General features: G+C 43.7%; 1 protein-coding gene across 1 annotated transcript in view; it reads left to right on the top strand.

Moving 5' to 3' along the window:
* ASB10 (ankyrin repeat and SOCS box containing 10) overlaps positions 1 to 19,305 on the top strand; it is a 337,635-nt gene that overhangs the window by 124,019 nt on the left and 194,311 nt on the right. The window contains exon 2 of the mRNA XM_086940920.1: positions 3,989 to 4,256. Within this exon, the coding sequence (XP_086797046.1) occupies positions 3,989 to 4,256 (268 nt within the window). The remainder of the gene's footprint in view (positions 1 to 3,988; positions 4,257 to 19,305) is intronic.

Below are 19,305 nucleotides of genomic sequence, written 5' to 3'. Positions count from 1 at the left end.
TTAAAAAAAAGAGAAAAATAATGAAAATTGCATCGTGTGTGTTTCAACATTCTGCCCAACATCAAATTGGCTAAAAAAGCTGATGCATCAGAACTGGCATTTAGTGAAGGACCTGGATACCAAACTGGTCGAAGCTCCTATGTTCGCTTTCAAAAAAGACAAAAGTATTGCGAATCAAATTGTGAGAGCAGCACTTCCTAAAACAAAAAATCTAACCTTGAGAAAATATGTCAATCTACCGCCAATTTCTGGACACCATAAATGTGGGACATGTATCTGTTGTCCACTTACCATTGAAGGTGATTTGTTTCAGCATAATGGAAACTCCTGGAAACATGAAAAATTTACAAACTGTAAATCGAAGTACGTGGTATATGGCATTGTATGCCCTTGTAAAAAACTCTATATTGGTAAGACGAACCAAGAAATCAGACATCGGATCAGTCAGCATAAATCTAGGATCCATAAACATTTCCTAACGGCACCACTGGTACAACATTGGAATGAGTGTGCCCATACTGAGAACGACATAAATGGACGGTCATTTCAAAAATCGAGCCAGACCCTAGAGGTGGCGACCTGGAGGCAAAATTGTCTAAAAGAGAGGCAATATTAATTTCGAAACATAATTCAGCAGTAAACGGGTTAAATGAGATGTCAGAACTGTATCATTTATAACCAAAGATGGACAGCATAGTGTTCAACATGAGTGGCCCAATGAGCTGACTGTTGTTATGCCATTTTCAACCAGTGACGTGGTGCTGTAGTTTGGAATTACTATAACTAAGACGTGATGCCGTTTTTAGGCAGCAGTGATGCATAAGGTCAAGTCCATCTATTACAACTGGTAATTGGGTTAGCGATGAAGACTGAGCAGTTTCATTAACTATCTACATTATCCTTTCGTTCTCCGTCTGAATTCCAATCCAATCGCAAAAAGCGATAACGAATTAAAATGCAATAGTTCTTTCTTTTAAAAGATGCTATCAATTGCACAAGAAACTACGTGCCCCATGAGCCATCATTGTCCGTCAACAGCCAAAAAGAGAATTTCGATACAACCGGATCAGATTCCGAGTAGAGAAGTCACAAGTTATTTGCATATTTTGTATTTTTTGCATACATCATCTTTGAAACAATTAAATAAAGTAGAGAGCAATCACATCAGTGTTATTCAAAATCGCTCTTCGAAAGAACAGATACATTCACAGCCACATATATGTTAACAAGAAAACTACGTTTCCCATGATGCCGACTTTGTCCTAACGTCTAAATAGACGCGCCGGAACAAATCTAGATCCGAATGATAGCGGAGGAGCAAGCCGCGACCCTGCGCTTGGAGAGCCCCGCCGTGTGAACCAAGGTAATATGCGGAAAGAGCAGTTTTTCTAAAAAGGAGTTTTTGCTGGACGTGTTTATATATTTGAGTAAGCCAGCTCAGTTTTGCTCTAACTGATCAATGTAGCCCACTTAGGAGCAAGCAGCCTCACAAGAGTGCTACAGAGTTTTTCCTGCTGCTCTTAGATAGAACTTGCCCCAGCGATATTTAGATCGTAAAAGGTTCATTTTCTGATGATGGTCGGACTTACGCAAGAATACACGAGCCCTGTTGTTTGGATGTCTCCATTTAGGTTCAAAGAAAAACGAGCCCACACGGACTACCTAAAGAAAAAGACAGTACACAACAAAAATTAATCACAAAGGTAATTTTCTTGAAACATTTCATTTAACCATCTCTGCATTTTTTGGAGATATTTCAGACACTAATGTGGATTTCACGTCTTCTGTTAACTTCACAGTAAAAACAACTGAATGAAGCTAAACCCCTGTTTTGAAGTGAATGACCTAGCGTCAAGTAAGCATTTTTTCTCCGTCTTCCAAACAAATGCCATTCAAAGGTCCTACTGACATGAAATGCGACCATTAACACCCGTGTCTGTTAATATTTACAGAACACGAACGTACTGATTCAGCCAAGCCTTGAGAGGTAAAGCACGATTGCTGTGTGACTGTGCATAAGTTGAAGGTTGCTCATCTGATTGGGTAGTAAGAATGGTTGTTATCTTTTGTTTTACAGAATTTCCTTTCTTGGTCCTGAGGAGAATCCCTGCAATTAAGGGGATTCGAAACGCGTCAACCTTCTGTTTTTGTTAGGCCAATCTGTGGCTCCATCTTCTGAAAGCATTCATTAAAGTGTCAACGATGATAGATGGCCTATGTTATTGACTAAGCTAGTCCTTTACAAAATAGTTAGCATTTAGTACCATTAAAAAGAGAAAGAAAATTTCCCACGTGGGGTACTTTCTTTGAATTTTTGAATGCATGAGCGAGTGTTTTTTGGTATAAGTATGACCGTAACACAGAATGATTCCGTTGTGTATATAGAGTGCCTTTTTTACAGTATGAATGAGATTCTTTTTCTTTTCTATAAATATCTTTTTTCACAAACTCTTTTAGATAGTTCCCTTTAGAATTCATAAATAGGGACTCCCTTTGTAAATAGGTCTTGAAGTTTTCCACTGTGAATAAATTCTTTTAAAAAAGTGTAACTTTTTGTTAAATTAGATGAAAATAAAAGCAATTTGATTTGAAGATTCATTCAGGACTGAAATAGTGGTCTATACAGGACAATTGTTTGTTTCATTGTTTTGTCAAACCCAAGAAATCATTGTGCAGTACTGGCATTTCGTTTTGTTGATCACTATAACTATTAGATAGCATATGCCAGGCCAACTTCTCACAATTATTATTATTATTAATAATGCATCAGAGTGGGATAATTTTATAGATGTGAAACAGAGTTGAAATCATGGGGTGTACGAATGACCATGGAAAATGTGATGTTTATGTTTCATGCTTTCAAATAAACTGCGTCCCTTATGCAGCAGCTAAGACTCGACTAATTACTCAGTAGGGCGGTTAGCTAAGATGAAGAAGGGCTAGCAGAGAGGGGGTACAGCACGGGAAGCCGAAGCCTGATCCTTGGGATGCCCCCTAAGAACATCTCCCGAGGGAGGGGCCTCACAGATCAACACAAAATACCCACGAAAAGAGCCTGGCACCCAGGAAGAAGGTGCCATGCAATTGGTTGGCGGGGTTTGGACCCACTAGTCAAACTAAGCGGCTTGGTGCTGTCAAAAGGGGATTAAGTAAGGTTCAAGGTCAAGAAGGCCATATCTTGACTGCCTGACGTTGGCCCACCCACCCACACCAAAGAGCAGGTGTTGCAGCTGCAAGTTGGGGAAAGGACAAGTGGAACAGCACAAAATAGATCGACAAGAAAGCACACTAACCTAGGTTCATGAGCCGCGAAAACAGTGTCCTTGGGATGCCTTTCGGCAGGGACACTGGGGGAGCAGGCGAATGGCCAGCTTGGGGTCAGCAGCAGGTGGTCAAGACACTTGCATCTAGTATCGGGCCTGACGGCCACCCACTCAAATTACCAGTAGGAGGGTAGCCTGGAGGCTGCAAGCGCTAGACACCAAAGGAGGGGATGCCGTCACACAGAGGGCTGCGCTGGAAGTGCTGTAAGGATTATAAAGAACAATACATCAGAGTTTGATAATTTTTTTAGATTTGATGCAGTGTTGAAATCATGAAGCGCACGAATGACCATAAAAAATGTGATGTTTATGTTCCATGCTTTCAAATAAACTGCAGCCGTTCTGCACCAGCTAAGATGCCTACTCTGACTATCTGGTGGTGGGGGGGGGGGGGGGGGGGGTGGTAGTTAAGGGTGCACGAAGAAGGCCGCGGGTGGAGTGGCCTCACTTGCATGTTTGGGAGGGGTTTAGAGTTTCTTCTTGGTAGAAGCATGTCTAGAATGAAACTTGCCTGGATATACATCAGTGCAGCACAGGCATGCCATCAGTGATTTTGGAGCCTTAGAATCCCCGTTAATTCACCTGTGTCTGGATGTTTCTCCCCCCCCACAGCAATGTCAACCTACAGGTTTTCCTCCACTCAATGATGCTTCCTCTCTTTCCAGGACTCTGGTCTCTCACATATGAGCAGGAACTGACGACCCCTCTACACATCACCGCCAGCCGTGGCTATACAGATTGTCTGAAACACCTCCTCATGCATGGTGCCAATGTGGAGTTTGCCCCTGGTGGACAGACACCCCTTCAAGAAGCCTGTGAAAGTGGCTGCACTGAGAGTGTACAACTTTTGCTCTCTTTCGGCGCTAACCCCAATGCAGTGTCTGACAGTGGCTTTACATCACTGCACTACTGTAAGATTCCTGATTCAATCAGGTGAGTGCCCATTACCGGATGGTTGTGGATGTGTGTGTGTGATCTTGATCTTTACTTTGAAAGAAATTAACCTTGAGGTTCTAACTGCATTGAGACACCACTATCACAGTAGTACTGAACATTGCCAAAGAGGAGTCTGAGTTTAAAATGTAACAAAAGCAGGCCCACGCATCAAACCTTTACAAAACAACAAAAAGAAAACGTAGAAAACATGCCTAGATAAGATTATTGTCCTCCTTTAGTCTCTGGAGGACGGCAGGGGAGCAAAGGTAATGACTGTTGCTGCTCAGGTCGGCTGCTGCTCGCTGCCTGGCAGAGTTTACTATGCCATATTCAAGTTTGTGTGGCCGCCATGTTCCATGGAGCCACTCTGCAAGCTTTGTTTGCTTTATAAAAACAATCTCCCAAAGCGGTGGTTTGCTTTTGTAAAGCAAAAAGAAAAAAATGACCCTGACACCCTGGTAGGTTTCTTCGAGGGTGTAGGGGCAGGCCTGGTTCCAGGAACTCTAATCGGGATGGGCCAAGGGTATGTTCAAGTGTGCCAATGTAGGCCCAATTTTGCCAAATCTGGAGGTAGCCTACACGCCCTAGATTTACATCATACCTTCCAACCAGGCATACAGTGCATGTAGAGAGTTATTTGAGAGTAAGAGCTGATATGTATACTCAGCCGTAATCCTTATAATTTCCAGTAGGCCAGGCATCAAAAAAATCACCAGGATTCCAAGCAGTTTGTAATATTAGTTCAAACTTAAGGAGGTCCCTGTTACCACACCTAAACCTTGACATTTTACACTAGGAAGACTGGCTTGCAATTTGGCCGACATCATATTCTTTGCAAACTGTGAAATTTGAAACTGTTTATTGTCATATCATTTTTTGCAATGTACTTTAATTGATAACAAAATTAAAAAAACAGAAACATATTTGGAAACAAGAAAGCAGAATTGTTAACAACTAGGAGCAGTCTTCATGCCTGACAAGTGTTAATCCGGTAATTGCAGTCAAACAGTTAACCTTTCGGGACAAAAAATTTCGCAGAGTAGCTGGGTTACAGATGTTTGTGCAGTACCTTCATTAATACTGATAGTCCTGGCACACATGTATAGCCAGTGCTATATTCAGAGGGCAGTTCCTCATTTGCATGGGAAGTGACCCCATGCAAAAGAGGGAATCATTATGCCTCTGAGACCATCCTATTTAGGAATGCAGACCCAGAGGCAAACAGACACATAATAGGGGAAACAAAAGCAATCATCCAGACGGTTTTGTACTAGTATGAACTGAATGCTTCATAAAATGCAGTTCCTTCTCTTGGGTCATGTCATGCCTTGCTATTTTGATTTGTGTAAAGTGCACTCTCGCCCAGGAGGGTATCCTGGTGCTGAGCAGGTGTGAGATTAGCCAAGGTTCCTAATATGCCTACTCAAAAAGGATGGTCTTCATCTTCTTGTGGAATTCAAAAAAAGTGAGGAGGAGGCTCGAAGGTGTAATGGCACCTCATTTCACACTTTAGGAGCACTGTAGGAGAAGGCTCAACCACCGGATCTGGTTTTCCGTACATGTGGGATGTGTACAAATAGGAGTCTTGCCTAGCTGGGGTATCTGGAAGGTTTATGAGAGTAGGTGGTAATGTTGAGGTATGCTGGGCGAATGTATGATGTTACTTAGCATGCCATTACTTAGCAGGCTTTTATTACGAAGTTTGTACTTCGCAAGTGCCTTTATTTAGCACGTTTTATAGCGCATGCCATTACTTCGCATAAACATAGAAAACCATTGAAGTTTTATACTACGCATGCATGTTCTATTTTTTAAAAAAAAAACCTTTAGGATATGAATTACATTTCTGATCATACAGTAACCCTCAAACACTACTCTACCCTACACTACTCTAACATCACTACACTACCCTAAACATTAAAACTCTACCTCTACACAACTGTCCCCCTTCCTCCAGTCTGTGCACTTCACTCTAACACCACTCTGTACGACCACTACCCTAAACCCTAAAACACTACCCCCTACACTACACATACACTACAGCACTACCCTAAACCTTAAAACACTACCCCCTACACTACACATACACTACAACACTACCCTAAACCCTAAAACACTACCCCCTACACTACACATACACTGCAACACTACCCTAAACCCTAATACACTACCATACACTACACATAAACTACAACACTACCCTAAACCCTAAAATACTACCCCCTACACTACACATACACTACAACCCAAATACACTACTCTACACTACACATACAAAACCCTTAACCATAAAGATAATACCCTGCATGACCCTAAAAAATACACTGCCCCACTTACCTCTCTCTCCTCGTGGTCCCTCTCTTCACCTTCAACCATGGATCCACTCTTCTCCTGCTTCATGGTGCACGTTGTGCTGAATAGTCTGCAAGTAATTTAATTTCCGAAGTAACGGCACATGCGAAGTAACGGCATATGCGAAGTGAAAGCATGCTAAGTAAAACCTTGCGTAGTAAAAGATCTTGCTAAGTAAAAAATGCACACTAATGGTAAGTCGTAGTAATGACTGCGAAGTAATGGTAGATTACCATGCTGGACCAGTGTGCCTTGAAGGTTTGAGTGTGGATTTTGAAATGTGCTCATTAGTTTATTGGTAGCCAGTGTAACTCCTTGAGCCAATGGGAGATGTATGAGCGTCGTGGGGGGTTTAGATTGATTCTGGCTGCCAAGTTCTGGGTGATCTGCAGCCTGAGGAGATGCTTGTTGATACCAGCATAAAGGGTATTCTTGTAGTCTAGTTTGCTGATGGCAAGAGGCTGGGTGATGATTTTACGGGTGTTGACTGAGAGTCATTTAAACATCTTCCTCTGCATCTTCTGTATGTGGAAGAATAAGGCAATGATGGTGTTGACTTGGGCTGTGATGTTAAGTTTGCAATCAAAAACACTCTGAAGGTTTCTGATGTGGAGTATTTGGTTCTGAGGTAAGTCTAAATAATTGGCATTAATGTCACAGTGTGCATATCATGTCACATTTCAAAGCTTGTAGTTGCCCTTTTTTTGACTGAATTATGATCAGTCCCATTGCACGTAGATATGATTAGACAGAGAGTATGACTATAACCAGATCTACTGAATTTGTATAGGAAGAGGCACGTTTTTCTGGGTAATGCAGCAACATTTTGTGATAGTATTACTTCTTTATTTTGTCATTTTTAAAATATTTTTTTAACGTTGTCTGGGCCTTGGTTGCACCTCATTAGTACAAGTTTAACACGCACATATTGCAATAAGCAACAGAAAGGAGACCAGTCAACCTTTACAAAGGGTCTTCAACTGCACTAAAAAATATGAGTTGCAACATTTTCTAGTAACTTTTGATCCTTTTAAGCTAGAAACATGTTTTTAAATCTGCAGATTATGCAGCAAGTAGACAATAAATTATGTGGCAAATGGAACAAATCCATAACTTTGTGGAAAACACCAAAGCCATAAAATTGGATAATTACAGTGCCCTAAGTATAACCTGAGAATGTGAAGTGTACTGTAACAAGATATCAGAATATGAAATGCTCACATCTGTAACTCTGCCATATTGGTGAGAATAAATTCAGCCCAACACTATACCTTACTTGAGATAACACAGTTATTTACTTCACCACAGCATCTGGCAGAAAACATACAGACACGATGGTACCTGAATCTTAAAGGTAGACTCTGCACATAAAAGTTAGGCCTGCCCTATCTTTTATGTACAGAGTTCTCCACCCTGACTGCGGCATCTCTGGAGTCATAAAGTTACTGCTGGTAAATATAAAATCGGTGTTCCTGAATACAAAACAAATAGTCAACTTACAACAAAGTGTAAGTTTGCCTTTATGAATCAGGACCTTACTCTATTAGGCATGGTAACTCTACATTTAGGGCCCCTTACAATGGAGGGCAGACAAAGTCCGCCTCCACCGTAACGGTAAACGGGACTAACCGCCAGAGGTGCGGCGGTCCCGCTATGTCCATTAGGATGCGACCGCCACCCTGGCAGTCGCATCCCCCCCAACACCCAGGGGCCTGTAACTTGCCCCAACAACCAAAGACTGCATGCTTTTGCCGCCATGGAAAGGCCAAAATCCGCACATATCATTATATGGCGGGCAGTGCCTGCTAGCCACCGCCACCATATTATTGCCCAGGACCACATGGCAGGCAATCATAATGAATGCCTGCCTGCAGGAAAGCGGGGGACGGTCTTTCTGTCAGCCACTGTACCCCGCCATTGTAATATGGTGGGGGGTAAATGGAGTGCAGGCGGGGATAGATGTCAAGTGGATCGCCACCGCCGGTCCGACATCATAATGGCCCCCTAATTCTTTGGTAATGGGGGACATTTATGATTCCCTCGCCGTTGTGGCTGCTCATACGATGAGGCATGCACTGTGACTATCTGAATAGTATAATGCATGAATTCCCCATCCTACAGTATATTACTGTGCTCATCTTACACAAACTAAAGTACATAAACACTCTCACAAACCCCACACAGACCATAATTTAGGTGTGGGTAGGCTGTTTACAGGCCTGGGCCCTGGTGTCACAGTACCTGATTCATTATTGGCAGGTAAACCTCTGTCCCCACTTTCCCAACTAGAGATGGGGGATCCACTGAAAACTCAAACAGGGTTTGAGCTTAAAGCCTGGCTCTGGCTTAGCACAAGGTCTTGTTGGAACATAGAGCCCACAATGATCCAGACTTTCATGTAACTTCTGCCTGCCACCTTTCAATCTACCTAGTATGTGGTGTTACTGCTGGAGCTTTCAACTTTGGAAGTGAACCAGTATCAGCGTTAACTCAACATCCTGTGATTTTGGACAAATCGTTGGTGCCTAAAATAAATTAATATGACCTTGTTTAATGCAACTGGTGTTCACGTAAAGGGCTTAAATACCTCCAGGTTGAGTTTCCACCCTATAAAAATTGCAGAAAACTGCACAAAGAGATAAAGACCAAGCATTAACATAAAAAGGAGCGACAAATAGATAGCTGTTTAGTGGCTGATTTGTAGAAAGTGAAACCATAAAACCTGGATAAATTGCAGATTCTACACTCAATTGTGTGACGTTCGGTGAATATTTTATTTAATCAAAACTTGGTTTTCTTCATATTTGCACACAAAAGCACGTTCAACTATATGAATCAGAAAACCCACTATACAAAAAAACTATTGTGTTTGAAGTAATAGACTAATGTTGCTCTAAAATAATCTTGGCCACATACAGGGTCCAAGTGACAACACCCTTGGCTCGGTTCACAGAATATCGATGTCAAAAATATTGATGAAAAAATATAGAATGGAAAAATATCGACTTCCTATACTTAAATTGGTAAGTACAAAAATATCCCCCCAAAAATCAATGTAAAAAAATTGTTGTACAAAATAGAAGGGAAGTTGTTGGATAGTGGAGAGGTAAAAACTACTATTCCAACTCCAGTGAGTGCAACAGTAGGGAAAGTGTTGGATAGTGAAGGGGTAACAATTACTATTCCCACACCAATAATTGTAACAGTAGGGAAAGTATTGCCTAGCTGAGAGGTAACAATTACTCTTCTCACTTCAGTGAGTGTAACAGTAATGAAAGTGTTGGATAGCGAAGGGATAACATTGACTATTTCCACTCCAGTCAGTGCAACAGTAGGGAAACTGTTGGATTGCGGAGGGTTAAAAATTACTATTCCCACTACAACCAGTGCAACCGTAGGGAGATTGTTGGATAGTGGAGGGGTAAAAACTACTATTCCCACTCCAATAATTGTAACAGTAGGGAAAGCTTTGGATAGCTGAGGGGTAAACATTACTTTTCTACTAAGTGAGTGCAACAGTAGGGTATAAATTACTATTCCCACTCCAGTGAGTGCAACAGTAGGGAAACTGTTGGATTGCGGAGGGGTAACAATTATTATTCTCACTCCAGTCAGTTCAAAATTAAAAACAAACAAAATATTTAACAAAACAAATATTTGAACAACAAAATAAATTAATACATACATAAATATGTTAAGAATTAACATACAAATATATTAATACTACAATTTAAAACAAAACATATTATATTGTTAAATATATATGCCAAATACCTACAAATATTATATTAAATAAACTTAAAATAAAGATTTCAAACAAATACATATTTTCAATTAGAAACAAAAACATGAATTATTACTTAAATTTACTTTTTTATTTCCTACCCTATACCACCACACAATTCACAACATACATCTATTTTTTTAAATGTACTTCCTTAATTAACATAATTGATTACCAATTATAGAAATATTATTAGTTAAAAAAAATTAAAACTCATAAAAATTAATTAACTTCCCACACTTCACCCCTATAATTCTCACAACCCAAAGCTAAAATGACACTTTAAAAAAATTATTACATAATTAAAACCTATTTTCCATTAGAAAACTAATAGTATTTATCAACTAATTATAAAGTAGGTAAAGTTGATTTACTCCCCACACTGTACCCCTATAAAAGTAAAACCCCCACAAATTAAAATGATCAACTAATTACTTATAAACATAAATTACTTCCCACTCTTCACCCCTATAACCCTAAAAAACACACTTTAAATTTATTGCACAATTTCCACATTTCCTTTTCAATTACTTAATTAATATTAATGATGAACTAGTTCTTAATTATTCAAACATAAATTTATTTCCACGCTTTACCCCTATAAACCCCACAGCACGCACTTAAAATTAATTACACAATTTATTTTCAATCAGTTAATTATTATAAATTAACTAATTATGAATTAATCAAAAATTACTACCCACCCTTTAGCCCTATAACCCCACAACACACAACTACATTTTTTTTATAAAATTAGCATAAATAATTACCGAATAATAATTATAATTAAATAATAGCTAATTAATCATTAATTACAAATAAATTGCTTCACTCAATCAATCAATCAGAGTACTTGTAAAGCGTGCTACTTACCCGTGAGGGTCTTAAGGCGCTGAGGGGGAGGTGCTGCTACTGCTTGAAGAGCCAGGTCTTGAGGAGTCTTCTGAAGGCCAGTTGGTCTTGGGTCTGCCGTAGGTGGGTAGGGAGGGTGTTCCAGGTCTTGGGGGCGAGGTAGGAGAAGGATCTGCCGCCGGAGGTTGTTCGTTGGAAGCGGGGGACAGCGGCGAGGGCCAGGCTGGCGGAGCGGAGCTGGCGGGTCGGGGTGTAGAAGTTGAGTCTGCTGTTCAGGTAGGCTGGTTCTGCGTTGTGGAGTACTTTGTGTGCGTGGGTGAGGAGCTTGAAGGTGATCCTCTTGTCGACAGGGAGCCAGTGTAGGTCTCTCAGGTGGGGGGTGATGTGACTGCGGCGGGGGACGTTGACGATCAGTTGGGCGGAGGCGTTTTGGATGGGTTGTAGTCGTCATAGGTGTTTGGCTGGGATTCCTGCGTAGAGTGCGTTGCCGTAGTCCAGTCTGCTGCTGACAAGGGCATGTGTCACCGTTCTTCTTGTTTCGGTCAGGATCCACTTGTAGATCCTGCGGAGCACGCGGAGGGAATTGTAGCAGGAGGAGAAGACGGCGTTCACCTGTTTAGACATGGAGAGGGAGGAGTTGAGGATGAATCCTAGGTTGCGTGCATGGTCAGTGGGGTTGATGCTGTTCCCAGTGTGGTCGGCCACCAGGAGTCGTCCCAGGCTGAGGGGGTGGGTCCAAGGATGAGTACCTCCATCTTATCCGAGTTCAGCTTCAGACGGCTGCTCTGCATCCAGTCGGCAACGGCCTTCATTCCCTCGTGGAGGTTGGTTTTAGCGGTGTTCGGGTCCTTGGTGAGGGAGAGGATGAGCTGGGTGTCGTCGGCATAGGAGATGATGTTGAGGTCATGTTGGCGGGTCACTTGTGCGAGGGGGGCCATGTAGACGTTGAACAGCGTCGGGCTGAGAATGAGCCCTGGGGAAGGCCGCAGATGATGTCGGTGGCCTCGGAACGGAAGGGCGGGAGGCAGGCGCTCTGGGTTCTGCCGGAGAGGAAGGACGTTTTCCAGTCTAGGTTCTTCTCTTGGATTCCGGCTTCTAGGAGGCGTGTCTTTAGAGTGCGATGGCAGCACATGTCAAAGGCGGCTGACAGGTCCAGGAGGATGAGTTCTGATGTTTCGCCGTTGTCTAGTTGGCGCCTGATGTCGACTGTGGCGGGAATGAGGTCTGTCCCGGACTGAACCCGTCTGAACCCAGACTGGGACTGGTCCAAGATGTTGTTGTCTTCCAGGTGGCGGGCCAGTTGCATGTTGACGATTTTCTCGATGACCTTCGCCGGGAACAGGAGCTGGGAGATGGGCCGGAAGTTCTTGAGGTCCTAGGGGTCCAACTTGGGCTTCTTGAGGAGGGCGTTGATTTTGGCGTGTTTCCAGCTTTCCGGGAATGTCGCTGTTTCGAAGGAGATGTTGATGACCTTCGGTAGTTGGGGTGCGATGGCAGCGTCTGCTTTGTTGAATACGTGGTGTGGGCACGGGTCTGATGGAGATCCTGAGTGGATGGAGTTCATGACCTTGCGTGTCTCGTCGTTATTGACGTTGGACCAGGAGGTCAGGCGGTTGGCGCTGGTGGTGTTCACAAGGGAGGTGGGGTCTGGCGTAGTTGGGGCGGTCATGGTGTTGAAGCTGTCATGGATGTCAGCGATCTTGCGGTCGAAGAAGATGGCTAGGCGGTCGCACAGTTCTTGTGAGGGCGGTAGGTCATTGGCGTTGGCTCTGGGGTTGGAGTGTTCCTTTACGATGCTGAAGAGCTGTTTGCTGTCGTGTGCGTTGTTGTCCAGGCGGTCTTTGAAGGAGGATCTCTTGGCTATTCTGATGAGGTGGTGATGTCTGCGAGTGGCGTCCTTGTGGGCTGCGTGGTTGTCCGGAGTGCGTTCGTGGAGCCATATCTTCTCCAGTTTGCGGCAGGCGCGTTTGGAGGTCTACAGCTCGTCGGTGAACCAGGTGGCTCACTTGCTGGCGTGGTTATTTGAGGATTTCCTGAGTGGGGCGAGGGTGTTGGCGCAGTCGTCGATCCACTGTCTGAGGTTGCGGGCTGTGGCATCTGGGTTGGTGGGGTCGGTGAGTGGGTTCTGGGCAAGGGTGGTGATCAGCTGGTTTTCGGTGACTTTGCTCCAGCAGCTGCGAGGCAGCTGTTGGGTGCGGTGGTGCGTGGTTGGTTTGTTGAAGGTGAAATGGATGCAGCGGTGGTCGGTCCAGTGGAGTTCGGTGGTGTGGTCGAAGGCGACGTGGGTGCCTGTGGAGAAGATGTGGTCCAGTGTGTGGCCAGCGGCGTGGGTGGGTGCGGTGACGAGTTGTCTGAGGCCAAGGTTGGTGAGGTTGTCGATCAGGGTGGCGGAGTTGGCGTCGTTGTTGTTCTCAAGGTGGAAATTCAGGTCCCAGAGGAGGATGTAGTCCGTGGAGGCGAGTGCGTGGGTGCTGGCGAGGTCGGCGATGGAGTCGCTGAATTGATTTCGGGTCCAGGTGGTCTGTAGATGAGTGTTCCTCTGAGGGTGGTGGTGGGGTCGGTGTGGATCTGGAAGTGCAGGTGTTCGGCGATGTTGAGGGTGTCGTCTGCATGGGTGGGGACCTTGAGGGTGCACTTGCGAAGGGATAACATTTACTATTTCCACTCCAGTCAGTGCAACAGTAGGGAAACTGTTGGATTGCGGAGGGTTAAAAATTACTATTCCCACTACAACCAGTGCAACCGTAGGGAGATTGTTGGATAGGGGAGGGGTAAAAATTACTATTCCCACTCCAATAATTGTAACAGTAGGGAAAGCTTTGGATAGCTGAGGGGTAAACATTACTTTTCTACTAAATGAGTGCAACAGGGGGGTAAAAATTACTATTCCCACTCCAGTGAGTGCAACAGTAGGGAAACTGTTGGATTGCGGAGGGGTAACAATTAATATTCTCACTCCAGTCAGTTCAAAATTAAAACAAACAAAATATTTAACAAAACAAATATTTGAACAACAAAATAAATTAATACATACATAAATATGTTAAGAATTAACATACTAATATATTAATACTACAATTTAAAACAAAACATATTATATTGTTAAATATATATGCCAAATACCTACAAATATTATATTAAATAAAATAAAAATAAAGATTTCAAACAAATACATATTTTCAATTAGAAACAAAAACATGAATTATTACATAAATTTACTTTTTTTATTTCCTACCCTATACCACCACACAATTCACAACATACATCTATTTTTTTAAATGGACTTCCTTAATTAACATAATTGATTACCAATTAAAGAAATATTATTAGTTACAAAACAAATTAAAACTCATAAAAAGTAATTAACTTCCCACACTTCACCCCTATAATCCCCACAACACAAAGCTAAAATGACACTGTAAAAAACTTAATTACACAATTAAAACCTATTTTCCATTAGAAAACTAATAGTATTTAACAACTAATTGTAAAGTAGGTAAAGTTGATTTACACCCCACACTGTACCCCTATGAAAGTAAAACCCCCCACATTAAAATGATCAACTAATTACTTATAAACATAAATTACTTCCCACTCTTCACCCCTATAAACCCTACAAAACACACTTTAAATTTATTACGCAATTTCCACATTTCATTTTCAATTACTTTATTAATATTAATGATGAACTAGTTTTTAATTATTCAAACAGAAATTTCTTTCCACCCTTTACCCCTATAAACCCCACAACACGCACTTAAAATTAATTACACAATTTATTTTGAATCAATTAATTATTATAAATTAACTAATTATGAATTAATCAAAAATTACTACCCACCCTTTAGCAATTAATAATTAATTACAAATAAATTACTTCAATCAATCAGAGTACTTTTAAAGCGTGCTACTTACCCGTGAGGGTCTTAAGGCGCTGAGGGGGGTGCCGCTACTGCTTGAAGAGCCAGGTCTTGAGGAGTCTTCTGAAGGCGAGTAGGTCTTGGGTCTGCCGTAGGTGGGTAGGGAGGATGTTCCAGGTCTTGGGGGCGAGGTAGGAGAAGGATCTGCCGCCGGAGGTTGTTTGTTGGAAGCGGGGGACAGCGGCGAGGGCGAGGCTGGCGGAGCTAGCAGGTCGGGGTGTAGAAGTTGAGTCTGCTGTTCAGGTAGGCTGGTTCTGCGTTGTGGAGTGCTTTGTGTGCGTGGGTGAGGAGCTTGAAGGTGGTCCTCTTGTCGATGGGGAGCCAGTGTAGGTCTCTCAGGTGGGGGGTGATGTGACTGCGGCGGGGGACGTTGACGATCAGTCGGGCGGAGGCGTTTTGGATGCGTTGTAGTCGTCATAGGTGTTTGGCTGGGATTCCTGCGTAGAGTGCGTTGCCGTAGTCCAGTCTGCTGCTGACGAGGGCATGTGTCATCATTCTTCTTGTTTCGGTCGGGATCCACTTGTAGATCCAGTGGAGCACGCGGAGGGTATTGTAGCAGGAGGAGAAGACGGCGTTCATCTGTTTAGACATCGAGAGGGAGGAGTCGATGATGAATCCTAGGTTGCGTGCATGGTCAGTGGGTGTTGATGCTGTTCCCAGTGTGGTCGGCCACCAGGAGTCGTCCCAGGCTGAGGGGGTGGGTCCAAGGATGAGTACCTCTGTCACTACGACCATCCAACAGAGCCCAATACTGCAGAGGCGATGCTGATCCCTATCCCCTACCCTCGCCCTAGAAGAGTGCACCGATATAGGATACAGGGCACTAACTACCAGAACGCTGGAAGAGGGAGGGGGGAAGAAAAAACCAAGGAGCCTTTGGACTCTCGGAGAGGCTGGTCCCGTCAGACTGATGATCGCACCTGTAGCAGGAGTCAGAAAAAGAACAGCTCAATAGGGACACATCAAGGGGAATATAACCCTACAAGTAATCATTCTATGGCCAAGTACAGTAACAGATACCCCTAGGCAAAAAGCCCCTCTTACCGAAGAACCATCTCCGGATGCAGTACAGTAGTAGGTGTGGTTGGCTTCCCCACACCACCACATGACCAAATCCAAGCAAACAAAATAGGACTTGAACGAAGGGGAAAAAGTCAACGGACATAAAAAAACCCTTGTAAAGTTCAGCAAGTGTTCATAAAGCAGGCACGAAGTCCAGAGAAGAAGCCCCCCCCCCCCCACTTAGACTAACTAACTAAGGAGAAACGCTACTTCCGTGACCGGAATCCAAAAGTGTTCGTAAAAAGAACCAAAAATGGCAAAACAAAGGGAACTGGCTGCAACAAACCCCGGAAGACTCTGCACAGTAGTCTGCACGCAGCCGCGTACAGATTCGAAATCCGGGTAGAAATGCTGAAGGAGTCCCAGGGGCTAGCGAAACCACTGAAGGCGGAGGAAATTTACAGGTATTTCTCGCTAGAGGAGCAAAAATAGAACGCGGGTTCCAGAAAGAGGCGGGGATAAAAACACAGACCGGCAGCCGCCGTTCAGCAAGGCAAGGCTTCTTGATATCCCCACGGAAGGCAGAGCTTGATCCGAAGAGCCGATCAAATCCAAGCAGAACTGGTCCAAAACGACAGGAACACAAAACCAAGCAATGAGACACAAGTAGGAAGTTCCTATATACAGAAGCCCCTCCCGCTCAGTGTCAGATGATCTACCTGTACATGGCCAAAGAAAGAGGACTGGATCCTAACAGTACCCCCCCCCCCCCCCAAGCGTCTTCCTACGGGACGGGGCTTTGTAGGGTGGCGCACATGAAATTGGCACACCAATCGAGGGGCATGAAAGTTACTTGCCGATACCCAAGTCCTGTCCTCAGCTGTATACCCTTTCCAGTCTACTAGATAATTTAGCCTACCCCTTCTGCGACGTGCATCCAGAATAGACTGTACCTCAAACTCCTCATGGCGATCAATAACCACAGGTGGCGGAGGAGGTAGGGTTTGTGTAGTCGGCACATAGGGCTTAGTAAGGGATGTGTGGAAAACAGGATGAACCCCATACTCGTCCGGTAGTTCTAGCTTCATAGCCACCGGATTGATTACTTTACATATGGTAAAAGGGCCCACATAACGGGGCAACAGTTTCCGTGATCATCTAATGTGCAGATTTTTTGTAGCTAACCACACCTTATCCCCTACTGCATACAAGGGGGCTGGAATCCTATGTTTGTCAGCCTGCTCTTTCATTGTCTCCTTAGCTTTATGTAAGTGGGTTTGTGCCTCCCCCCATATTTGTCGCAAAGTTCGGCCCAAGTCAGTTACAGCAGGCACAGAACCAGAAGGCTGCATCGGCAATGTTCTGGGATGATATCCCATAGAACAATAAAAAGGGGACATACCTGAGGCAGAATGCACACTGTTATAAGCAAATTCTGCCAAAGGGATGGCCTCCACCCAATCACAGGACACAGAAGACATCAAACAACGAAGATATTGTTCCATAGTTTGATTGGTGCGTTCCGTCTGTCCATCCGTCTGCGGATGATATGCATAGAACAGACGTATCTCCATGCGCAAAAGAGAACACACCTCTGTCCAGAAATGTGAAACAAACTGAGCCTCTCTATCTGAGACTATGGCTGTTGGCAACCCATGAACTCTCACTATAGTAGTCATAAAGGATTTAGCCATTTCTCTTGCTGTCGGTATTTTGGGCAAGGGGACAAAGTGTGCCATTTTAGTAAACAAATCCACTACTACCATGATGGCAGTACACCCTGAAATTAAAGGGAGGTCAGTCACAAAGTCCATGCTGATGGTATGCCAAGGTGTGGGGGGTACTGGCAAAGGCAATAACTTTCCTGAGGGACTTGAATGCAAAGACTTGCTAATGGCACAAACAGGACAAGAAGCCACAAACACCTGCACGTCATGAGCCAATGTATCCCACCAAAACCACCGTAAACACCTCTCCTTGGTTTTTGGAACACCTGGATGGGCAACCAAGGCAGTGGAATGACACCAATGTAACACAGAGTCTCTCAGCTCAGGAGGGATGAACAAACGCTTCTCATGATACAGTAGCCCATCACACACCTTATACGATGATTGCGACAACCATGGAACAAGATCTACATTCTTCATCTTCTCCCTTACGGAATCCATAAAGTCTTCCACTGAGATGCTCCCTATGATTCTATCTACTGCAATCATGGGTCTCACTTCTCTCTCTGGATCAGCGTTCCCCTGACCCACATGAATGTGAGACAAGGCATCAGATTTTAGTTGTTCAGCTGCAGGGCGATATGTGATAACAAAGTCATATTCATTGAAAAACAAAACCCAATGCATCTGTCGGGGTGTCAATGCCCTAGCGGATCTAAAAAACTCAAAATTCTTGTGATCCGTGTATATAGTGACTGGATGACGTGCACCCCATAAGTAATGCCTCCATTCCTCGAATGACAGTTTTATGGCAAGTAATTCTCTCTCAGCCACTGTATAATTACGTTCTGATGGCAACAGGGTTTTAGAAAAGAAGGCAATTGGATGTATACCTCCTGTATCAAGATCTCTTTATGATAGCACACCACCAACCGCACATAAACAGGCATCAGTCTCTACATAAAAGGGCAAGGAGGGATCAGGATGCACAAGCACCGGAGCAGACATAAACCTGTCGATCAACTTGCTAAAAGCAGCCTGTGTCTCAGAGGACCATGCAAACAACACCCCTTTCTTCAATAAAGCCGTCAAGGGTGCTACCAAGTCAGAAAAATGTGATATTAAATGCCGATAGAAATTGGCGAACCCCAACAGAATTTGCACTTCCTTTACACTGGTCGGCCTAGGCCAGGTGACAATGGCATCGATCTTTCGCGGATCCATCTGAATCCCATCCCCTGAGATTATGAATCCCAGGAATTCCACACTAGACCTATGAAACTGACACTTCTCCAGTTTCACGCTCAATTGATGCTCCATCAATTTCTGTAACACCTGGCTCACATGTACCTCGTGCTCAGTCATGGACGCAGAAAAAATCAAAATGTCATTGATATACACGATGACACTCAAATCCAAGTACTCTCTCAACACTTCATTAATGAAAAACTGAAAGGCTGCCGGAGCAT

Source organism: Lissotriton vulgaris, chromosome 10, assembly GCF_964263255.1.
Source record: "Lissotriton vulgaris chromosome 10, aLisVul1.2, whole genome shotgun sequence".
In the NCBI taxonomy this organism is placed as follows: Eukaryota; Metazoa; Chordata; class Amphibia; order Caudata; family Salamandridae; genus Lissotriton; species Lissotriton vulgaris.
This window is presented reverse-complemented; position numbering and strand designations above follow the sequence as displayed.